This window comes from Equus asinus, chromosome X, assembly GCF_041296235.1.
Source record: "Equus asinus isolate D_3611 breed Donkey chromosome X, EquAss-T2T_v2, whole genome shotgun sequence".
Lineage (NCBI taxonomy): Eukaryota > Metazoa > Chordata > Mammalia > Perissodactyla > Equidae > Equus > Equus asinus.
The window spans coordinates 15,261,383-15,287,369 of NC_091820.1; the positions used below are offsets into that span (position 1 = coordinate 15,261,383).

The 25,987-nt window shown below is 40.2% G+C and overlaps 1 protein-coding gene across 7 annotated transcripts in view; it reads right to left on the reverse strand.

The window, feature by feature from the left end:
* The window catches only part of SH3KBP1 (SH3 domain containing kinase binding protein 1), a 314,407-nt gene that overhangs the window by 98,135 nt on the left and 190,285 nt on the right, over nt 1-25,987 (reverse strand). The window contains exon 1 of one of the 7 annotated variants that reach the window (XM_070502193.1): nt 20,533-20,678. The exons of the other annotated variants lie outside the window; for them this stretch is intronic. Within the exon in view, the coding sequence (XP_070358294.1) occupies nt 20,533-20,547 (15 nt within the window). The 5' untranslated portion in view covers nt 20,548-20,678. Of the gene's footprint in view, nt 1-20,532; nt 20,679-25,987 lie in introns of those variants that run through there. 7 annotated transcript variants of the gene reach the window in all.

Consider the following 25,987-nt stretch of genomic DNA (forward strand, 5'->3'; position numbering starts at 1 on the left):
TTTACTTAACAAGATGATTCTCTCCATTAAGCAAAGAATAAAATCAAGATCGTAACACTAAAATGCTCACAACTGGTTCTAGAAACCATATACTTAAGCTTTTGCACGGCCCTGTGTATTGGTTGCCATTCTTCAATGGGTCTGTACCTCAATGCCAAACAAGTGGGAAAAACAAGTTAAGAAGGGCTTTCTCCTTGCAGGCACTCAGTACCTTTTCTTCCCATTCTTCCTTGATGTTCTTATTAAAAGGCTGATTATTTTCAGCAGAGAAAATAGGTACATTTCTCCTCATTTTATGAGAAGCTGACTAAATCTATGGAGGCATAGCACCTGGCCTGGAGGTGGGGCTCAAAAGTGCCTTCAGAGTGGAAGAATGGTAGTAAAAGGAAAGGAATACAAGGCAGAAAGGAGGGGGGGATAAACGATGGAGGACCAGAAGGACAGAGAGGCAGATGGAAGGACAGGCAGAAGCCAGAGTCTCCAGGACAATGGTGCCTTATGGTGTCTCCTCCCAGCCATCTGAAATTCAACCTGCCCCGCAGGGTATGAGTACACATGCTCATGTCCTCTAGGACAGGTCTATCTGCCCCGAAGGAGGAACAGGGAGGGCCGGCAGCTCCCTTCCCACGAGCCTTTTAACCCTCCAGGGCTTTGAGAAAAGCCAAAGTCGCAGACCCTAGGCATCTATTTACCAGTTAAAAAAAACATTATGAGTTTGTTTTGAGTTCATTTTCTTTTCTTCTTTCAAAGCTATTTCTATTATCATTCATTATTTATGAGCCATCCATAGAAAAGACTGGATATTGTCTCTGAATAAAGATGTTCCCAAAAACACAGGCAATTCAGGGGCTCAAAGTAATGAAAACGAAGAAACAACAACAAACAAAACAATAGTTCCAAAGGTGAGATCTGTCCCCACTCTTCTCCTTTGCTGCCACATTTGTGTGATGATGATGAATGCCCGAGGAAAATGTCTATTGATACCAGGGACATGGCTGTCAAAACCAAGCAGCTGGGTCAATCAACCTCCCCAACAGTGAAGGGTTTCCTCAGCGAGAATTCCAGCCACTGGGAAAACCAAACATATCTGCCCCTTGAACACATGAAGAGGAATGAACTGCAGAATTCGAAAACTGGCACAGTAGAATGTTTCTTCAGATAAAACCGATTCACCACAGTTTTTAATTTGAAAAAGTTCTTCACGCTCCAAATGTTGAAACTAACATTAAATATGAATAAATCACAGAAAGAGGATAAGATAAATCAAATCCTCAGCCCTTCATGAATTTTTAAAAACATTTGTGACAGAAAGCCTTTACATTTTACACGCTGACATTTTGATTTTGTGCCACAGGGCTTTCTATATTGGATAAAAAATGAAACTCAAAATATTATGCCGTCCCTCAACTGCTGCTAAGTACTCAAACTAATAACATTTTGTGATTCCAAGGAAACATCAAGGAGGAAAAAAGCTTGTTGATATTCGGCCATGAGGTCAAATTTGATGAAAAACTGTCCTTAGAATTATCTTGCAAAATCAGGAACTGACAGTAAAAATAGATGCTCTCAAAGTGTCACATTCCTGTTCACACTGCCAACTGCATCTCCATCAATATCTTTGTTTTCCCCTTTTGGGGACTGGAATAAAGCATCACTATTGTTGACACATTAGGAAGAAAAGAAAAACAATTAATACTTCAGTGATTACTGACAGTGGACAGAGGAAATCAGAAAACTACCATAGTCAACCCTATGCCCAATCCTGACTTTGTTTCCTTTCCTCAAAAAAATGAGACATCCAATGGTTTGGGCTTTAAACCAGATGTGAGAAACCTTCACAGGTTGTAAATTCTTACAGCTCCCTCTTATTTGGTAACAAGAGGGAGTGCTGCCCATCATCTCCTGGTTTACCAGTCTATTCAAGCTAACGGACTTCAAGAAAGGCCACCGGTTAAACACATTCACTTTTGTAGAGAAAGACAGAAGAAAGCAAAGCTTACTCTGTTCTTTTTTTCTCACTATTTCAGAAAATACAGCACACTGGCCTCTGCGTGGATCCCAGCCACAGGGGTGATGGTGAAGCTGATACTGCCCTCATCTTCTGGGGTGGCTAGACCCTAATTCATTCCTTCTTCTTCATGGGCTGTGATTCAAGGTCTAAAGTCAAGCAAATTCCTCCCCTCTCAGCCTGGTCCTCCAGGTGTTCCAGAGATGAGAACTGTTCAGGTGTTTCTCTCTTCTCTAGGACCTAGACCTGGAGAAGTATGGTCCCCAGACCAGTGGCACCAGCATCACCTGGGAACTTGTTAGTCAAGCAACTTCCCAGGCCCCACCCCAGACTTTCTCAATCAGAAACTCCAGAGACGGTGCCTGGCAGTCTGTCTGAACACACCCTCCAGGGGATTCTGATGCATGCTCAGGTTTGAGAACAAGCAACCTAGATGTAGGAGGGATTCCATTAGCACTAACCAAATACCTTTCCTCGGATTAACAACTTGGGTGCCTATTCTCATACCTAGATAGATTATAAAACATCTCTTTCACTCCTCTTCTCTCTCTTCTTCCACCAAAGCCTCTACCTTCTCTTTTCTTAACTGGCATAAGAACTTGTCATTGCTACTAAATGAGTCAGTTCAGAGAGGAGCTAGAGTTTAGAAGAGCAGACAATGTGACAATATCACTGAGGAAAAAAGTGGGGAGCACAGGTGGCCATGAGACCCTTCACCAAAGGAGTACTGAAAAGACGGATGGATGAACAGATGGATTAACAGATGGAAAGATGGCTTTGAACCAAAAATGGAGAGCCGTATCTAGCCTCTCTGGGCTCAGACTACCTTGACGGCCAAGCGGGCAGATCCCCATGACTGTACTAACCTTCAGGGAGAGCCACGCCCTGCTGCTCCTTCACGGTCTTTCCCTTTTCTGGCATTCTAGATGGCACGTTTATTCATTGTAGAAGACTGTCTCACACACTAAAGGACATTTAGCACCCCTTTCTCCTGCCCACTAGTAGCCTGTAGCGCTCCTCTGTCATTGCGTCTACCCCAAACGCCCACACCTTTCCGAACACCCCATTTGAGAACCTCTATCCCCTGCCCTTGCTCTAAATACAAGAACAAAGACAAAGCACTTCCAGCTTCCCCTACCTCTAAAAACATCTTTGGTCCATTGGCCTAAAAATGAACAGAATCCCTGCTTTTAAAGGGCAAGCATCCTGAAAGCAATGCCTGGCTCCATATATAATTGAAGGTCAGCTACGATGCAGGCCTAAGTGGACAGAGAAGTCAAGGAACATATCCACACATCTCTCATCCACGTTGCAGGCAGTGAAGAAGGATGTTAGGCTTGCAGTGGCTGTAGAGGAGGATTCAGGATCTCTACTTGGGGCTTCCTCAGCAGAGTTCAAAGTTCTTGCCCTCCTAGGTGCCATAAAGAAGATGGCTTATCCAGGACAAGCACGAGCCCCACACTTAGCGGCTGTGTTGACACTGCTCAGGACACAGCTCTTTTACCTCCTAAATGATCTGCAGACTCTTAGGCCCATTTCACCACATGCCTTCTGAAGGAACAGACTCTCAGGCTCTGCTACATAGCTCAGCCCAACGTTTTCTCTCTTCTGTGCTGTGGCCGAAGACTTCCCAGTACCCACATCCACATTATTCTGGTCTGCTTGCCCCTCAACTCAGAAGCTGCTGCTTGGTCTGGGAGTGGATGTACATATGGAGGGCTGTATGGAGCCGAAAGCTATGGAGTCTGTCTAGAGACAGACTATTGGTATCCATCTCCTTCAACACACAGTAATCGCCAGGTTGGTGTCAACTTCTGTCTCTCCTACCACATCCCAATATCCATTTAAAATCTGATTTTGTAAAATAAGTAATTAAAAAAACTCATTCTTTTGAATATTTAATATCATAAATCCCTCTCCTGTTAGCTCTCTTGACAAAAGTACTAAATAAAGGGTTTTTTTTGGGGGGGGGGGGTACAGTAGGAGCATCATATATACTCCTAGCTCTGTAAGATCCGTTAATACAGCATCAGGACATATAACCCCCATAAGATTTCAGTTAGTGGAGCAAGTAATTTTTTATTCTTTTCTTTGCCAAAATGAAGAAACTAACGCTTGTAGGAAAGACAATCACAGGATTCGAGTCCAGTGGAATGCAGTTCCTTAATGACTAATATATCTGTTTCTCTTTGTGACTGCTGGAGTGTGAGACCAGGATCCTGTTCAAATCAAGTATAAAATCACTCCTCTGACTTTATTCTAATCAGATGCAAACTCCTTTGAGTGTAAAAAGCTTTGTAATTATAGGACAATGCTAAGGAGAAGGAAGTTTCTCATCTCTGAAAGTCTCCTCTCCAAGAATACCACACACAACTCTTGAATCACAAAGGCAACCAGTTTCGATGGGTAGGGGGAGCAGGGAGGGAGCCCCCTGTATTCTAGCACTTGGTGAAGCCCCGCTGTTGGTAGACCAGGCTTTCCAATGGCTGTTCTAGAAGATGGTGATCTTCTGAGAAGCTATACATAGATATTACTCAAGTGCTCACACAAAGCCAAACACAAAGATAACTCGTCAAACAGCTGGTAAAACACAAGATAAAAGATGCCTCTTTGAAGGCATTCCTTTTACTACACCAGTACTGATAGTATTCCTTCCCTTTCTGTTCAGTTCAGACTTATTAAGTACCCATTCAATGTGAGGCAGGGAAGCAGATGAAAGGCAGAAGGATGCTAAACATCACTGTAAACACTGAAACAGCAATTCTTTGGGTTCTCCAGAGTGGTGTGTTGAGGGGTGCCCAACCATTCAGCGTGCTTATCCCAGATCCTGGTCATATACAGGATGCAGAGAGATACAGGCTACAGGAGACAGTGATGGGAGGAGGGACAGAACAGTATCTATACATGACCACATCCACAACCTTTCAGCTCTCATTTACCACCATAACTCAGAAAGATACACAAACTGCTATAAAAACGCACTGTAAACTTTTTATATTTACAATATTTTTACATGCTCCTTTCATAAACACCTATGACTGATGGTATTCTGAAAAGTCTTCTTGGTGCTCAGCAGGGAGCAGTAGGAGCAGAGCAGAAGCCCCGTGAACCAGCTCCTGTCAGAGCCAGAAGAGAACGAGCACAAAGGAGCAGCCTTACAATGCAGGGTCTGTGCGCTTCCAATGGAGCGCTTTGCTCCTTGCTGGGAAATTTACATTAGCAACTGTCAATTTGCCTGCCTTTAGTTGGCCCAGCTTAAACTATTTGATATCAACAGAAGATATGCCAAAGTAAAATACAACTCAAAATTTTAAAAATAAAATGCATAGCCCAGTAAAAGAAAAAATATATTTTGGGGTCCATTTTGGGGACAGAGGTTACCTTTGAAATACCTCATACATCACTATGTTAATTCCGACTTCTCAAAAGGAGCATGTTTCACAGACTATTTTTAAGCTTGACTATAAGAGAAAAGTAAAATTTAAAAAGTAATCTTCTGATTATGAAATTGGGCTTAAGACTTACAGTTATTCATACAATGTTTATTTCTCTGGTTTCTTGAGAAGTTAGCAATAATTCAAGTTACATTAAACCTCTTTGCCCAATCATAGTTAAAGACCTCATTAGATTCATAGCTGCTTTAGAAGCATTTGTTAACCGGATTACACTGCGAAGTTTAACTGCTTTTCTCCCCCTTTCTCTTCAGAAATAGTGCTGTCCTTAAGAGCAGGACCTAGATGTTGATTATTCTCTTATCTCCACAAAGGGAAGGGTCAGTAAGTGTTGAATGGAGGAGGGAGTTTGGGGATGTCACCCACGCCCCTGTGCCCTAGCATTAGCATCCTACTACAACACAACAGGTAAGTGAGAGATGTCCTTCTTGACAAATCGTACAAAGAAGCCCTCTTGGAGCCCCACTGTTTCAGTCCCTGTCACGCATCAACTCTTTCCAGTCTGGTCTCTGGTGACAACACATCGTCCAAGATGTCCTTCTAGGCCTCTGCCGCTCCTGTCTTACTCCCTTGTTTCCACACACATGCCCCCAACCTCCTATTAATTATTGGTCACCATAAAGAAGAAGTCAATCTCAGTCATGTTTCTGGTGGACATCTCTCTGCCTGTGACTTCCAAATATTCATCCTAGCCTGCTCCCTCACATTCTCTCAAGTTCTTATCTATTCTGATCAAAAGACCTTCACTTGGAGGGACCATTATCACCCAGGTATGTGTATAAATACACACACACAACATTCTTTTGTTCTGAAATCATTTTTCCAAGTGTGTTCCCAAGATGTTCCACCAATCAACTAAACAAACAAACAAACAACTGCCAAAACACCTAATCCCACAATCTGGTAAATTTAGGAAACAGAATACTTGGTCTAATCCATACATAACAGCATATTAAAGGCTCTGAGAAGTCCTATAGTTACTGTTTAACTTTATCCTTAATTTTATCTCAGTGTTTTCCAAACTTATCTGACCACAGAATTCCTACTTCTTGCGACACCTAGTAACATATCACAAGAATGAGTAGTCTATGAAATAGTTGGGTGAACATCACTACCTCCACTTCCTAAATTCTCTTGCTCATCCTCTCTACTTCCTAGACCCACGACTTGAGATGCGCCCTTGATTATCCTCTTACTGCACCTTCCCATATCGAACCCACCACTAAGACCCTGCTTTCAGATTCATCCCTTCCTCTTTGACCCCAGCCTAGAACCTCGTTACTATCACAGGAACTATTTCACTAGTTTTCTAGACAAGGATCCTATTCCCTGATTCAAAGTGCTTCATTTGATTTCCCATAAGACTCAACTTTTAATCACCCTCCACCATCACCCCTTCTCTATCTACTTCACAACACTCAGAATATATACTACTTCTTAATGGCTGTTCGTGTAAATTCCCAAAGCCCTGAAGAAATTCAAGGGTTTACTTCCAATTGCTGCAACTTGTCATATCTCTCAGCGGCTGGTATCTTCCTCTTGTGCTCTGAAGACTAACAGCAAACTTTCTCTGAATACAAAACACCTAATCCCACCTTAGATGCTTCCATTAGGTCTTCCAGGGTTTACTCTTTCCATCTGTCTAACAAAAACTTTAGTATCTATCATTCTACTGAGCACGTATATATGAAGTCTGTTTTATATTTGTATATTACACAGACACACATATATACACACACACTCTCTTTCTCAGAGACACACGTGTGCATCAGTAGAGAGATGTATCTGAGAATTTGAGCCAAATTATAACATCTGTCATGCACCTTAACTTCTGCCAGGATCTGGTCATTTGGTTCATTTGTTTGCTTTTTGAATATCTCTAGAGACCATGTCCTAAAAAACTGGAAAGAACCATACAACACACTCATAGAAGGGGTAGGATTTTCTCTTTGTCAAAGCAAAATAACTTTTGAAGGTTTGGTAGGGGCTTTCACTCATGCTGGAGAAACACAGTGTTGAAGAATGAATCAAAACTTACTTAAGTGCTCAATGAGGTGGACAATGTACATTCAGACAACACTAAAATCATAGAAGGCAGCTCTCCAAATGTCTGACAGTATATGAAAATACTGTTTACATTTTACCCCCACTGTTCCCAAGAGAGGAGCCTGCATGCTATTTTGTTGTAGAATCATCTTGTTCACAGAGAATGAACAAACCAAAGTAAATTTCCATTTCATATACTACTTTGGCAAAACACAGTTCACCATTATGCTTTAAAAGACTATCTTCTGGTGTTATGACAGATAAAAGGAAATTGTAAACCTTCCTTCTACCAAAGGATTAGTTTTATCTTTTGATTAACAATGCCTTCTTTTTAGATGCATTTGGAGAATCTAAGATGAGAATGGCTAAGGGAGAGAGAAGGATGGTATGGCAGGAGTAAATATCACGAGGCCGGTTAGAGTTTCTTTATCCAGTGCTTTAACATGAAACTTGCTGTACATATGTGGACCAAGTCCTCATTTTCCTATCAAGTAGCCATATGAATTCAATTAACATACAAAGATCCTTTCCAGATCTAAAATATTTTGCCTTATTCAATCATGACATAGTCCCGGCTCTTCCCCTGGCCTGGGATGGCATCTCTTCCTCCTGTATTCCTGAATCCTATCTCACCTTTAAGATTCAACTAAAGTCCAGCTGGCTAAATGAAGCAGCTTTCAGTAATGTTTTTTCACTGACACACAGCCTACATTTGATTGTGACATTTTGACATGTATTAGATACTTGAGGGTAAAGCCACTTCTTGTCAGTTTTCCTTTATAACTCTAAAGTGAAGCTTTGCCTCTCTCGCTCTCCTTCGCCTTGCTCCCTTCCTCTCTTCCTCCCTTCCTTCCTTCCTTTCATTTTATTCATTTGTTCGTTCAGTATTCTTTTCTGAAACTACCATGAGTCATGATGTAGGCTGGAGGCTGGGTACACAAAGTTAAGATGGGTAGAGTCTTGGATCTTTAATGAGTTTAAAATTTAGCCATGGAGACTGACTCATTAACGGAGCATCTCTGTGCAAAGATATAAACACTACAATAAAGGCGTGAATAGAAGAGAAAAAGGAGCCATTAACAATTCTACATGGAGAAATAAGCCTCACAGCAATGAGGCTTGACTTAAATTTTGAAGGATGAGTAGGAGTTTGCCAGGTAGAGAATGGCGGAAAGAGTATTCTAGCTAAAGAAAAGCAGGAGCAAAGGCGAGAACATGTGCAGGGAATGCGGACTTCACAGCACAGATGGAGGGGGGTAGGATTTGCAGTCGGAGGTGAACGGAGGGAGAGCTGCCTGGGTCAGGAGGCCAGCAAGGTAAGTTGGGGCCAACGTTACAGTTCGTGCCTTATCTTAAAGGCAACTGGTAGTAAGCAGAGGTGTGGCATGATCAAATTTGTGACTTTAAGACCAATGATCTGGTGGCTCTGGGAGGAATGAAGAAGGAAAAGACATGCAAAAGTCAAGGAAATAATTAGGAGGTTGACACAGTAGTCCACCTGAGGCAGTGAAACTAACACAGAAGAGAGGTTGGCGAAATATTTAGACTGCTGACCTATCCATACTTCATAGTCGCCACTGGGATAAATCCACGATTGTGAATTGGTTTGAACATAGATGAAAAGATACCAAACTGCTATGTTCTTGAGTCTGCACATGTGCATTCTACATAGGCATTGCGTGCCAATGATGCACAAAGAACAACATTAAGCTCAGACCCTGACTAGAGACGCAAAAGAGCCAGACATGGCGGCTCAGGGAAGTATTGTGGAGGACCCATCCTTATGTCAAAAACCCCAGTGAACGTGTTTCTCAGTGCTGATGCTGATGCGGTGACATTTAGTGAAAAAAATAGTAGGCCTGTGATAGTTTTGAACAGCTAGCGTACTGTTAAAACACCAATCAATCTACCATTTGAAAACTAAAATATTTTTTTAAAAAACAGAGACACATAGGAAGCTCTTGACACACATGAAAAAGCATCCTTCTAATCTGACAATTTTAAAGTAAATAGTTTAGTCAAATACAGCTCCAAAAATGTCTTAAGCTAGAGACAAAAATGGGAAGCTTTCTGTCCTTCAGAGTAAGGAAGGGAAATGAAATCGTTTCAATCAGAAAAGAGGTGATACTTGGAGCAATGTTTTGTTTTCAAGTAAAACTGCTACTTAAAAGAGTAGGGCATACAATGGAATATTATTCAGCCTTGAAAAAGAAGAAAATTCTGACACATGCTAGAACGTGGATTAACCTTGAAGACATTATACTAAGTGAAATAAACCAGTTCACAAAAGGACAGATATTGTATGACTCCATTTAGAGAATCTAGAGTAGTCCAATTCATAGAGACAGAAAGTAGAATGATGGTTGCTGGGGGCTGGGGGAGGGGCAATGAGGAGTCGTTGAGTACAGAGTCAGTTTTGCAAGATGAAAGGAGTTCTGGAGATGGATGGTGGTGATGGTTGCAAAACAATGTGAATTTACTCAATGTCACAGAACTATACACTTAAAAATTGTTAAAATGGGGCCTGGCCCCATGGCCAAGTGGTTAAAGCTCCATGTGCTCCGCTTCGGCAGCCCAGGTTCATGGGTTCAGATCCTGGCATGGACCTACTCCATTCACCAGCCACACTGTGGAGGTGTCTCACGTACAAAAAAATAGAGGAAGATTGGCACAGATGTTAGCTCAGGGCTAATCTTCCTCAAGCAAAAAAAAGAGGAGGATTGGCAATGGATGTTAGCTCAGGAAGAATCTTCCTCAGCAAAAAAGAAAAAAAAAAACGGTTAAAACGGTAAATTTTATGTTATGTATATTTTACTACAATTTTTTTTAAAAAGGGCTAGGGTATACCCCTCTTTCCCTACAAGCTTCTCTCTACATAGGAAGGTTGACTAGAATGGCAAGAAATCGCTCATGAGGCTCTGATATCCTGATATTTAATACTCAGCCACAAAATAATCAGGGGTGCAGACAGCATCTAATGAGGTTAGCTAGAGAACAAAGCCATCTTTGTGCACAAACTCACCTCAGTCTTACAGGAAACACTCCTTCCACCTCTAAGAAAGATAACCTACTGCCTCTATAGGGACAATCTCTAAATCTGGCTAACGCTAAACAGCTCTGGCTTTACTACTGTAGGACTCAGCCTTTACTTTCATCAGCTGTTCCACAGCTTCCTGCAGAATAACATTTACTGCTTTCTTTAATCATCTGGGCTCTCTGATTTTACAGAAGAAGGGAAGAGAAAACTGCATCAAGAGTTAGTGACTCAATGATATTATCTTTATATTTTGTTTTTACTAGAAAGAACAAATTCACATCACATAGTTATTCAAAACAGGAACTTCCTAAACATACCCAGAGGTCAGGTACACTTTGGTTACATCTTCTAGACGTAGAGTGGACTACTTAGAAAGATGACCCTGAAGGGCTCCAAGAATGGAGATCCTCAGAGAGAGATCACTTTAAGCTCTGGCCACCCCCATTACTAGTTACTAAGACATATTCAACAATGAGAGGTGAACCCAAATTGTGTGCCTCCCATGAAAATATCCTAAATGCCAACCATTGGAATTCTCTCTCACCGCCTCCATGTTCCTACTGAACTCGGCTTGAATGTCTGGAACAGTACTCACTCCCCTCTGCCTTGTATTTATGGCTACTTAGGTATGTGTCTGTTTAACTGATGGGGACGTAAGCGCTGGGAGACAAGGGCTGTGTCTTGGTAATCCTTGTCGTCTTCGATGTGCTCTGCACATCAGAAGTACTAAATATTTGTAATTCAGTCAACAATAAGTTCAACTTTCATCAAAAACACTTAGATTTATGGAGAAAGTACTATGCGCAATGCATTTTCTAGGTGCTAAGGATATGAAAATGGAACATAAACTTGTCTGCCCGTTCATGATAGCATCTAGAGGTAAGCGTGAATTAATGTTAAGTAGGAATCCTCTCTCAGAGCACAGACTTAATGGCTATGTGATTTTAGGCAAGTTACTTAACCTCTCTATACCTCAGTTTCCTTGTCTGAAATGGAGATAATAATACATACCTCATAGATTTTCTAGGAGGACTAAATGGAAAAAAAAGTATATAAAGTGCCTGACCATTATTACTGCTATTGAATTTTACTGAATAAAAAAAATCAATCATCATAATGCCTCTATATGAATCTAGTTACAAAGAATGACTGTTTCAATTACAACAGCTTTTTAAAACAGCAGGTTAACTGCCTTGCTCCTTTGCTTGGGGACTGGAGAGAATGAAGCAACTTTTAAAAGACAGTCACACGACAGAGACAAGCTTGGAGGAAAGCGATAATTCTGAAAAATGAGCAAGGAAGAAAAGCAACAGCCATCACCATATAGTCATTTCCTGGGAGGAAAAGCAGACAAAACAAAGAAAATCAGAGAAACAAGAGGGCCACAGCTGACAACCCACAGAGCTTTCAGGTCAATAAAGCTTCAGTTAAGGTGGCGCCCTACAGTGAGCGGCCGGAAGACCATCCCAGAAGCCCCTCAAGCACGGGCCCATGCCAACTGCTTCTGGCCGCATCCAAACTGGTATCTACTGTTAACGATGGAAAAACAACAAGGCATGTGTCTGGGAAAAACGGCCTGTTGTCAGAGAACAGAAAGCCTTTTATTGAGAATTTTGAAACTCGGGAGCAAACACACCACCATAGAAAATCACCCCAAGCCATCTTTTACAAAGCTTGGCATCAATTCAATAATGGATGAAGAAATCCTAAATCGCTAGGCCAAACAGACACCACTCCCAAGGCAGTCAAGAAACAGGGCCCAAATGAGACCATAAACTCATGTGGTACAGATTTCTGAAGCCCCTAGTGGAAATTACTGACAGACACTTAGATGTGAAAAGCTGAATTCACAGTCCTCTACCTGGAAGCAGCCAGGCCTCCTGCCAAAAGCTGCTCTAAAAGGCTTCTTTCAACATCAGCAAGGAAGGGACAACTGGAATCCTGTTCGGATTCTATACATTAAATTCAACAAACCTTTGTGGAGTGCCTAACACCGCGCAGTCCACAAGCCAAAGCTGCTTCCCTACCTTATTTCTACTTTTATGTTTTCAAGAAAGTGTTGTGCTGTTATAATAAGGAAGATTGAAACATAACATTGACAGGATTCAGTGCAACCACCAAATTCCAGTTCTTCCAGATCCTTTAGAGAAAGCCTTTTTTTTTTTTTTGAGGAAGATTAGCCCTGAGCTAACATCCGTGCCCATCTTCCTCTACTTTATATGTGGGACGCCTACCCCAGCATGGCTTACCAAGCGGTGCCATGTCCACACCTGGGATCCGAACCAGCGAACCCCCGGCCACCGAAGCAGAATGTGCGCACTTAACCGCTGCACCACCGGGCCAGCCCCTAGCTACAGCCTTAAAACTGAACATTCCACAGCCTTTTAAAGAGATGTTTACTACAAGTTTGTAATAACATGGGAACTTTTATACAATGCTAAGTGAAAAAGATGCACAATTATGTGTGTGAAAAAAAATCATGTGTGTGGTACAACCTCAACCAGTTAAAAATGTATAGCAAAAGGACTGAAAGTAGATACAAAAAAACGTTCACAGTGGTCGCCCCAGGGTGATTATGTTATAGTGCTTTTTACTTTCTTTTACATTTTTTCCTACTTTCCAGTGGTTTCTACAAACCAGTCGTTACTTTTATAATGAGAAAAAAATCAAGTTTTGAGGAAATAATGTCCACTAATATAACTAGAAAGGCTCATCTACCTCTCCACATTATTGATGTCTTTCCATGAGGTCTGACGATTTGCAACACCTTCTAACTAGAAATCACATGCAGCTTTCATTTGTGCGTCATTCCATTTCCTTTCCCAAGTCATTAGTAAGGATGTTAAGAATATCAGATGTAAAATGAGTCATGACAGTAACTCACAAGACACCACCCATAGAGAGCATTCCCTGCCATTTACCACCATCCTTTACTTACAGTTATTCATCAGTTCGTATCCTCAGTGACTAAGCAGATGATATAAAGTCATTCCAATTAATGTTGTTCCAAATAAAGTATCAGGACATTTTATCAAATGTTTTTCAAGTCAAAAAATATATTTCCTGTTCTTCTAATTAAACCCATGAATTCCTACTCATATGTGTGAAAGGGACTGAAAAAGAGAGTTGAGTTTACTTTGTAACTGTTTTCGTGTATGATCAAAGACGATGCTTATAGAGTCCCCATTTCCCAGTATTTGAAGAAGTATTGATGTAACCAGTGTGATCTATTTGTGTAGAGTCCATAGCTTAATTGTTTGTAGTTTTCTAGCAGTTCTTCACAAGTAAAAACTCTTTTTTAAACACAAACTGAAGTAATTATTACGAAGTTTCTCAAATGGGAGAAAAACAAACGTGATGAAAACCAGGCCCCCCAAATTTTGAGGTTTCATGTTTTCCCTGCTCTTAGAACTATTTACTTAAGGATATCATAATCTTAAAATCACAAAGATTTCAGAATTATTATCATGTCTCAGCTATTTGACAATCATCTCCACTTAATGTGAACATACTTTGATTTTGCTGCCTTTCAAAAATCAAGCCTGACTTTTTTAAAATGGGGATTCAAGTTTGGGGTGTGGATGGATTGAATAAATGTACTTTTAAGAGAAACCTTCTTGTAGAATATTTTCTGCTCTGCTGGAGTGAAAGTTCAATTCAGTTTGTGCTTGGCTGTCATTCACATTCATTCATTCATTTTAACTTCAGTTTAGTAGCAAGCCTTCAGAGGAAGAAGAGTTCTCTTAAGGTAGTAAATTCTCTTTAGGATGCCTGATGAGTTTTAAGCAAACCAGATCCTCACCATATGGACAAATGGTAGGTCTTTCATTACTAATTTTTTTGTGTTCTCATTTTCCTGTACTAAAATATTTCCCCATTCTCTTCTCCTTTCTCTGTAACATACACAAGGACACCAAATCACACAAAATAGAGGGGAAGAAAACGGTCATTTAAAAAACAAAAGGAAATATGAAATCACCTATTTCAATCATATGCTTTCTTAAATGGTGCTTTTTGTAGTTATTATGTTATTTTTAAAAAGGTATATTTTGATTTTTTATGGAGGGGTGGGAAAGACAATGTGCACAGTAAAATATCCCAATTGATGCATTTTCTGGTCTCGAGAAATTCCTTGTCCTTTTCTATTACAATGGAGAACGTTCATTTCAGCGCTCTTCACTTGTGAGTTCCTTTACTCGTGAGTAAATCCTGAAAGCAGCAATTCCTCTTTATGTCTTCCACAAAGACTCCTTATTGGCTCCGCACAGGGAAAAGAATACAGATTCATGGAAGATGGTGACAAAGGAGGACAAATACCAGAAATGATACTTCCGGAGTCTATACTCCATTCCCTACTCCCGAATTATTATACTTAATCTATTTCAGACAGATGGGTTTCAGGTGGTTATGCATCCAATTCTATAGGGACTTTCAGTGAAAGATTTCCATATCTTCCTCACCATCTGACAAGGAAGAGTGTATCAGCTCTCAGTATTGGCTACTCCCCTATTCTCAATCTGATCACCATGTCTCAAGTTAAAAGGGGCTCCCATTTTTTCAGCCATCAGTGGGACCAGAAAACAGTCAACTATCAAACTCCACATAATTCATTTCTTCCTGAACTCTGTTTAGCCTTCTCCCTTTGTCACAATGACCATCGACTCTCCAAAGCTCCTAATTTCTAGTTTCTTGACCACCTTCATTCACTTCCTTCCGTCATTGCCTCTTAGGATACCCCTGCCTCTTTCTAGTCATTCAATTTCATGACAAGATGATCAACCCACATTAGAATCTTTATTTCATACAGAGTTTCTAGACTAAAGTCAAGGTTGAGCTACACACAAACATACTGCTCTGTGGCCCCATAAAACCACCTTCAGTACTTGGAAACTTAGTGATCTTGCCCCTGACTCAGCTGTATCTCTTCTGGCCTCTTATTAATTTTCTCAAGACCCCTTGTCATCTCTTATCTGGACCACTTTTCTTCTCTGCTGACTAATGACCTATAAGTGAAGGCTCTAGTTGGAAAAACCCAGAGCTGTCTGAACTCTTGGGCAATGAATACAAAACTACACCAAAATGTCAGAGATCCTATAACCCTTGACTGGAAAGCACAGTAAGGTGGCCCCTCAATTACATTCTGTTTCCCTCTATATTGTAAATAGACAACGTGACATGTATTGCTCAGGCAGATTACTTACATGTGTGGGCATACAGTTACCAGCTTTGTAACATCTGCCTGTTCTGAATCGAAAAACAACAGTATCTGTAGTCTCATCACTTGAAAAAATAGGATTCTAGATTACGAGCAAGTCTACTTTCTCTACTTCTAACAATGCCTGAGTGTAGAGGAAGTTATCAGGGTTTGAAGCAAAAGAAACTAAATCTAAAATTAGACATATAAGACATATAATGCATCCAGCTCCCAATGTAGTAACTAGACAGTGCTAAGCTCTGTACCAAGAGGACAAATTTGGACTACTCTAGGATCTAAACTCTCGACGCTTTACATCATTACTTCTCTTCCTATCAACTTTGTTAATAGTCTAGAAAAGGTACCTAACAAGTTTCAGAAAAGCTGCTTCTAGTGGAGTGAGAAAATAAGAAACCCAACTAAGAAGTCAAAATAAAAAGAACAGACTGAGCAGATGCTACCAAAACAAACGGAGCAAAGCAGATTAAAATCACTGGTGGGTGAAAATGCTTAGCAAGTGAAAGAAGAAAAAATAAAAGGAGGCGGTAAATCCATCTTTACCACTTCTAACTTCCTCTTCTTAAATGAGCAAAACAAAAATACAGCTTCTAAATGACAGAGACCCCAAATATCTGCCTTCAATTTTCCAAACATTGCCTATTCTATTTCTAAAAGTTCAAGGGTAAGTTTAACTGAGGTGACACTCCTGACTCACAAGCTATCTGTGAAATGGCTTAATGGTGGCCTTTTGATGAAGAAGTGGCTTTTAAGGTAATTCTGGTATACTCTCAATTTGTGACTTGTTCATTTTACAGCCCAGGTTTAGAAACAGAGAAATCTCTAGCAGAGGTGTGAGTAGGGTTATTGTGCTTGTTTCCACTTGTTTCTAGAGAATTTGTGGGTATGCATTTATTTGAGATCTGGCCTCCAACACGAAGAGCCTGAGTTGAGAATAAGGCTGTCATCTTGTACTTCTTCAATGGCCTCCGATGCCACACAAAAGTACAAAATAGGTTGCTGACTGACTGATATCTGTGATCTAAACTCTTTCAATGTAAGAAAAGACACACCATGCAGTCAAAGAAAGCTGAGTAGCTTGTTTTAAAGTTGCCAGTTTTCATAGAGCATTAAACTCACTCCATCCCACTGCAACTCAGTTGTCTAGAATATCATTTTACATCTAGTGAGAATATCAGAGAGAAAAAGACAAGCTAGGTACATAGGCACGATCATTGTAAGAGCCACAGAAATTTTTGAAACCTTCAATTTCAGGAACCAGAAGTATCTGCAAACTCCAGGATTATAAATATTATGGAATAATTATTAATATAGGTAAAGAATAAAAGAGAGGCACAATGAAATAATTATAGATACTTCAGTCCACCTCACCGAAGAATATCAAATGAATCAAATGAACGATTCAGCAAATAATGTGCAAAAGGAAAGACTTTCATTTCCTGTCCCCGAGGAATTCCAGAGCAGAAGGTGAGAAGAGAAAATAAATCATAAACCTGGCTTTCCCTTATGTAAGATGAATCAAGTACTATCGTTTAGAATTAACAATAGCGCCAAAGATAAATTCATCTTTTCTCAAAAGAACTGTTTTGAACCCACTCTCCATAAACCTTTGGGTGGGGCTAAGTGAGAAGCAGCAGTCCTGGTCACCATTAAGCCTCTGAAAGCGAGCAGCCACCTGGGCTCTCCACTCATCTTTTCTTCAGGGGCTATGGGAATGGGGGGACCCAGTCCTTCCTTTAAGCAATCAGCAATCTCTTGGGACTGTGTGACTGATCTGCTAGTTAATGGGGCTTCTCAGACAGAAGACCTTTTCCTCAAGTCATCATTCTAAGATAAGAAGAATATCCTTTCCCCTTAGTGATAGGCAACATGAACACATGTTAAACACCAACTCTAACCACAGTGAGATACCACTTCACACCCATGAGGATGGCTACTATATAAAAAAACAAAACAGAAAATGACAAGTGTTGGCAAAGATGTGGAGAAACCGGAACCTTTGTGCACTGCTGGTAGGAATGTAAATTGGTGCAGCTGCTGTGGAAAATGCTATGGAGGTTCCCCCAAATTAAAAATAGAGCTACCATATGATCCAGCAATTCCACCTCTGGGGATATACCCAAAAGAATTGAAAGCAGCCACTCAAACAGGTATTGGTATGCCAACATTCACTGTAGCATTATTCACAGTAGCCAAATGATGGAAACAATCTAAATATCTATCAACAGGAATGGATAAACATATTGTGACATATCCCTACAACGGAATATTATTGCTCCTTAAAAAAGAAGGAAATTCTGACACATGCTACAACGTGAATGAACCTTGAAGACATTATGCTAAGTGAAATAAGCCAGACACAAAAGGACACATTTTTTATGACTCCACTTATATGAGGTACCTAGAGTAGTCAAATTCACAGAGACAGAAAGTAGAATATTGTAATGTTGGTGACTGCTAGGGGGAAGAGGGAATGGGGAGTTAGTGTCTAATGGGTACAGAGTTCCAGTTTGGGAAGATGAAAAAGTTCCGGAGATGGATGGTGACGATGGTTGTACCACAATGTGAATGTTTTTAATGCCACTGAATTGTACACTTAAAAATAGATAAAATGGTATTATGTTATGTATGTTTTACCACAATAAAAAATTCTACATTTCTACAAGAGTACATAGAAAGCTTTGATGGGGATTTCTACTGGGAAGTACAGCTGAATGTGTGGGGTTGAGAAAGTCTTACTTCTGTTCTTTCGGAATTTTTTACCATATACTTGGGTTATTTTCATTTAAATCAAAACCAACGAGAACTGTCAGCCTTTAACCTGGAAATTCCTCTTCTAAAAATTCAGCCTAAGGAAATGATCAGGGAAGGTATAATGATACATATACAAGAATTTTGTTTTTAATATTTAAAATATGGAAGTAACCTAACTAGTTATCACATGGGGAATGGTTCAAAGAATGGTCGAACATCCCTACAATGGATGCAGAACCTAGAGATGACCATGCAGCTATCTGACAGAAAAACAGGGGCTATACATAATGTGGTAAGTTTTAAAAATGGGTGACATTTAATATGACCCCATTTATTGTATGAAGGGTGACATGTGTGTACTGCATGCACACTCAGGCTTGGGGAAAAAAGTCTGGAAGGATACGTATAAAATGTTAACTACGGTTGTTCCTGGATAATAGAATTAAGGGCAATTTCTATCTATTTCTTCATATTCTTCAACTTTGAGTTTTTACTATAATAATTATTGCAAAGAGCTCCTATTATCAGAGAAGTAACAGAGCTATTTCCATTTTGAGGAACAAACAGGCAAAGGGTTCAGGGAGCATTCGACAGTGCAATGAGAGGCTCACAGGTTACAGAATCTTTAAGGGTCCCAGGAGCTATCTTTCCTGTTCCATCTCCAGGCCCTGAGGGAGCCAGAGAGGCTTCCAAGAGAGGGCCAGAAGCCATTGCTGAGACTTTCCCCCAGTTCACATCTTACAATCAATCACGTTTTCACTCATTTCCCAAGTGAAGAGTCACCATCGGAATTTTGCATATAAATACCTAATTCTGGTTTCAGCTTTTCAGAACTCAGAATGATGACACCCAGCAATAATAATAATCAGCAAATTTAAGATATCTTTCAATAGGAAAATTCTCTCAAGCCATTGCAGGTGAAGATATTTTTTATTTTAGCCAACCACTGCCTGCCCTCACATCCTTCTAGGCAAGCAACAGACGGCATTAAAAAACTTTTCAAGAAGTTCTCCTGCTCTTAAAATAACGTGTTACAATGAAGTGTTTCCTTTTTGTCATGCTATTTTCCTTTTTTTGTAATTTTGAAAATATTATAATTTAAAGTCACAGAAAAAGACGTAAAGGGATGTATTTTATAGATGTCATCAACTCTCCCCTTTAAAATTTTTTTCAACGAGAGACAGGAACATGGAAGACACATGACGCATTATAAGCCTTACTTATCCTGTGGTTTATTTAGGGAATTTTATTTTGTGTTAGGAAAATGACAGACTTCTGCTTTTAGGTAGACAAATATGAATAACTCACAGAGAAACAAGATCACCTATTACCAGCAAACTTTTAGAAAATCAAATAATTTAGTGTCTTTATTTCACTCTATAATGAGCAAACGAATATAAATGCTCACTACTACAAAATTAGCCACATATCTTTACCTCTGTAAAAAAAAAAACGGTTCAACAGCATCCAGAAGTCACTATTCACAGCTTCTGCATTCACAAGGAAAACTCCAAATGTCCATGCCTCCCGAGAGTGAAATGCTCCATAGCTGGCTCACTCTGCATGGACATATTCTTCTCTCCTAAACTAACCTGAAGAGCAAGCCGGGTTTGTTTACTGCACAAACATCTGTAACTGCTAAACATCTCGGTGACATGGTGTAACAGTTACTGCTTGTGCAAACTGCCCATCTAAATTACTCTCTGCACTATGAGCACATGAAAACCCAAGACACAGAGAAATTGGAAACATCTGTAAAAATTAATGGTCGAACTGACCAAGGAGGAGAGGATTAAAAAAGCTAAACAGTTCCAGTGCAACGCTGACTCTAGAAAATCCTCCTCCACATTATAGGTTCCTCCTTAGCATATCCATAGCTCCCCTCTGTGGGGGATCCTAGCTGGCGTACACTTCATTTTAACCCACCAACGCAAACCCATTACAAGTCTTGTTACAAAATAGTATAGATAAGACACAAGTTAAGGGGATTTATTACGTCTCTAAAAAGCAAAAAAAGCAATACCTCCTCTCCCATCATGCAGTCAGCCTCCTCTCCAGTTTGAAAAGGTCCGAGAACTACCCTGGAACCCTCCCACTTCCTTCCAACAGCCAAAGGCACAGAGCCTGAAGGGCCCAGCCTAACCCTGAGTCATACTTGGGACCAAATGAGCAATGAGGAGAACAAAGCTCGCATTTGTTTATGATTCAGGAAGCCAGGGCCGATTCATGGCTTGGGTGGCTTCGAGAGAAATCCTCCTCCCTCGCCTACGTCGCTGCAAGAATCTAGGCTGTCTCCTGGGACCCACAGGTGTGACCATTCGGACAAGGAACACACTGAAGAAGTGTTTATTCGGCAGGACCCAGTAACCACTTCTGTTTAAAAACGTCAGAGAGAAAATAAAAAGCCCACTATCTTTCAAAAGATAATATGATCGGGGAGTGAGAGATATCCAGAATATGGTTTGTATATGAAATGTCTGTATTTCAAAGAAATAAAATTAGTTGTACTACACAAAAATTACTCATTAAAAAAAGAAACAAACTGAAGAAGGAAAAACAGCCGTGGCTTTATAGAAACGCTTCCCCTAGGAAAAATACAGCAAGATTGTTGCCAGCTATGTCATCAGTGGTATCCTAACAGATCGGAATAAAGTACTTAAACAGTAATCTTGTTTTCTCCTCAGATGAAATACCATTTTAATCACCACTTCAATGAATTTAGAGCCCAGTGGTTAAGAGTTCAAAACTCTAGAGCCAGAGTGTCTGAGATCAAAATCCCAGCCGGGCCGTTTCCTACTTGTGTGATCTTGAGCAACTTACTTAACCTCTGTTCACTTCAGCTTCCTTATCTATAAGTGGGGATAATAGCACCCAGACACAGGGTTGTCTGGAAGATGAAATAAGCAATATATATAAAGTGCTTCTAAAAGTGCCTGGCACACAGTAAGCACGCTATTAGCCACTCTTGCAAATTCAGAATGACTTCAGGAATCAGGACACCAAGTCAAGAGTAGCCTCACTTTACCACAATTCTCATATACTTAGACTCTGATGACCTGTTTTAGTTATTAACTATGGTTAATTTTACTCAATATTTATCAATGATCTGCAGTGTGTCCAATTCTCTAAGGGGCTCTGAATAAGATGCTGTCCTAGTCCTCAAGGAATGTGCAATCTGCTTGGGTAAACAAGACATAAATCTGTTTATGTATCACACAAGAAAACAAATGTGGGAGATGTCACTAGGCTGTAAATGGCAAGTGCAATGCAAGTGATACAGAGTTAGCATTTGGAATTTAGAGAAGAGATAAGAAATCACCTTTTCAAAACCCAATTAGGATGGGAGAGATGAGACAAATCACTTGTACAGAAGAATTCCAAATAACTTATGTCGAGGGGCCAGCCCGGTGGCACAGCAGTTAAGTGCACACATTCCGCTCCGTGGCCTTGGGTTTGCCGGTTTGGATCCCGGGTGCAGACATGGCACTGCTTGGCAAGCCATGCTGTGGTAGGCGTCCCAAGTATAAAATAGAGGAAGATGGGCAGAGATGTTAGCTCAGGGCCAGTCTTCCTCAGCAAAAAGAGGAGGATTGGCAGCAGATGTTAACTCAGGGCTAATCTTCACCCCCCCCCCCAAAAAAAATTTATGTTGATACTCCTCTCTAAAGGGGGTGAGCTTAACTCTCCACTCTTTAAGTGTGAGGCATGCGTAGTGACTTCTTACCAAAGAATCGAATACAGAAAACGGAAAAAACAGAACAACTTCACAGTGGAGAGACTTGACAAACGCTACCTCAGCCAGGTGACCAAGGTCAACAGCAACAGTGAGAAGTCATGTTGATAGTATGTACACTTGCTATGATGTGGTGAGAATGGCACTTCACCTCTGTGGCCTTCCTCCTCAAAATCCATCACTTCAGTCTAATCATGAGAAAATCATCAGACAAATGTCAATTTAAGGATGTTCTGCAAAACTCCTCAAAATTGCCAGGTTATCAAAAACATAGCAAGTCTGAGAAATTGTCACAGCCAAGAGGAGCCTAAGTAGACAGGGCAACCAAATGTAATGTGGTATCCTGGATGAGATCTTGGAACAGAAAAAGGACATTAGAGAAAACCAAAGGGAATCTGAATAAAGGATGGACTTTGCTTAATAACCATTTGTCAATATTGGTTCATTAATTGTGACAAATGTGCTATATTAATGTAAGATGTTAACAACAGAGGAAACTGGGTGTGGGGTACGTGGGAACTCTGTATCATCTTCACAACTTTTCTATAAATCTAAAACTATTCTAAAATAAAAAGTTTATTAAAAAACTAATTAGGAAGATAAGCTTGCTGAATGTATATAATGTAAATAATAAATATAAATAATAAATGTAAATAAACATATACGTGTGATTTATAGACATACATGACTATGTTCACGAGTATATTTATGTAAATGTATTTAACAATGCCCTCTCAGCTGAATTATTTTTGCTATCTCTATATCTTTAGCTTATCTATTAACAAAGACAGTCAAATGCTGACTCCTGGTTTTTTGCTTTCCACAATACACAAAAGAGTTTTCTTTGAAAGGAAACTTGGCTCTTCTGTCAGTTCTGCTGCCAACCCAGGCTACAGCGGCCCAACTCAAAGAGCGTGCATGAGGTGGGCCCATCTGCCCCTTTCCAAGAGCTACTAGAAGTTCCTGGTGCCTGGCCAATTAGTCATCAACCACGGAGCCCCAGGGCTGGCAACTCTCCCAGCTACTTCCTCTCCCATCTCCAGTCCACATTGCCCAGTGCCTCCCCAGTTATCTCTCTAAAGTGCCAATGTGATCAAGACACTGCCTGATGGAACTCTCAGAAGTATGGCCTGGGAGCGGGCTGGCAGAGCCCTGGGGGAAGAGAGTCTCTCTTTTCTCCAACTCCCCACCTCCACCACTACTACCATATCCCCTGCACTCCAGCAAACCCAGCCCTTCTCCATAACCATGCTCTCTCCTTGTCCAAGCATGCATGGCCAGTACCATGAATCTCTATTTATCTTTTAACACTTTGCTCAAATATCACGCTCCTTGAAAAGATCTCCCTGACACCCCATCCCTTCCTTCTAGACCTCCAGGAAAGTTAGTAGCGCCTTCTTCCCTATTCTCTTTGATGCTTTGGACATACCTCTACTAGTCCTTTTCCCCTGCATCAGAATGACTTTCATACATACCCACTTCTCTCCCATGTAGGGACAATCCAAAGCTCTAAATGAGAGGCCTGTATATGACAGTTGATCCAACGCAGGATGTAGGGGAGGATGTGTTAACTCCATTCCAATTAACTACACCAGATCTGCCCCACCTCGAATAAACAACTTGCCAGGTGAAAAACCCGCGTGTATTATGCTAATACAGCATCCAGACATGCCACCTAGGGGATCCCTTTACAAATGGATTGCCACTCCTTAGCTCATTTATCTAGAAATTCCTGAGCTGCCACTGCTGATCCATAAAAGGCATTCAATAAAGCTCCAGTAAATGAATAAATGAGCCAATTAATGAATAAATGAAAGAGTGAATCTGTAGCCAGACCACAAGCAGACCCCAAAGAGAATGAGTCTTCCTTTATAATTTCAATTGGGTTAGGACAAAATGCTATATTCACATATCCAGTCCACAAATATTTACTGAAGGCCAACTAGAGTTTAACAATGATTTTCAAGGAATTTTAATACAATGGTGACCAACACAGACAAGGTCCAAAATCATGGCACTTACTTTCTAATGGCTGATATTTAAGGCTTGGTGATATCAAACAAACAGCCACCACAGATAGAGCAAAATCCAATTCTACTTTTCTGAGTTTGAAACGTTCCATAATAGAAAGGTAAAGAAATAATCCTGGAAACTGCACTGCTATTTACAGACACTCCTTCTGTTCTAATAACCAGAAGGCAACAATAATAACTATGAAAGCTAACCAAGTGATTACTATATGTCAGGCACTTTTCTACCCATTGTCCACGTTACTTAATCCTCACAACGTTGTGGGCAGGTCGTCCGGGTGTTCTAATTCTACAGATGAGGAATCGAAAGCACTGAGCGCTTAACGAATTTGTCCCAGGAAGGGTTAGAGTTGGGATCTGAACCCAGGCAATCTGGCCTGCATGCTTAATAGCTGCTACACTCCTAAAAACACAATTTTAAGGCCTTCTGGGAATGCAATTCTTGGTGATGATCAGGCTGCAATTAAATATTTCTTAGAAAATACACTATGCTGAATGTTTTAGAAAGGCTATGTCCAGCATATACAAAACAGTAAACAGCACCTAACCTGTCAAAGAGTAACCCTGTAATACTGTTTCTGATTTCCTTCCTTTCTAACACCTCTCTCCTCATTTTCCTAGATAAGGAAACTTAACAGAGACACTCAGGGAAAGAAAATACATAAACCAAAGTCCAAAAATCCCAGACAGTTCATTCAGCCCAGCTACCAGTGGGCATCTTAATACCACCTGCTCATGAAAAACCATGGATTTTCCAACTACTCAAGAGATGTCCCATAATTTTATCTTTCAAACAAAATGAGGGACATCCAATACTATAGGTCTTAGATAATCCCAACAAGGTTTGGACCTAGTTGTGTTTCATTAGTCAAAGAAGGTATCATTAGCTCCTGGAGATCCCCAGAGTTTATTTCTAGTCTTCAAAGGATTAGAGACATAAATTTCTCATTTTTAAGGAACTAAGATCACCACTTTAGATGTTTACATGTTTTCAGATGTTTTACATGTCTTAGATGTTTACACGTATACTTAAGTATACAGCTTGATGAATTTTTACTAGGATGGATAAAAAGATTGCCTGAAATATGTAAGAAAATATTAAAATTTCTCTTACTGCAGTTCAGCTGATTAAAAAAATTGATCAGTAGCTCATTTATATATAATTTTAATTCTAATTCTCTGTTACAAGTAAAAGCTACAATGTTGATATTATAAAGGCATTAATTTGGGTGACTGTGATCCTATAAATGAGATTCAAGATGATTAGAGTTGAAAAAAGACTCACAAATACAATATCTACTTGTCAAATATAGTAGAAAATTTAGAAAGAATCATTTCAAGAGAGAGATATCAGAAGTCATTAATGGAAATCAGATAAGATAGGAAGACTATGAGAAAGAAATTTCTTGAAGGATTTCTTTATAGGGAATCCAATAAAGTAAACAACCAAGCTGGGGAAATATCTTTTCCAATCTGACTGTTCTGACTGTTCCAACCAAGCTGGGGAAATATCTTTTCCAATCTGAAGAGCCCAGGCCAAAAAGACTGCTTTTCTCAATAATTAAGAGGGCCAAGACTAGTTGTGCCCAGAGAGCCTGGGAAAGGAATGACCTGGCACCGAAAAGCCAGGCTTATTCTATATAAAGACACGTCAGGTTAGGTCCTGGGACTCACCTGAGTATCTGTAATTTACCCACTTATGTGTAATACCTGAC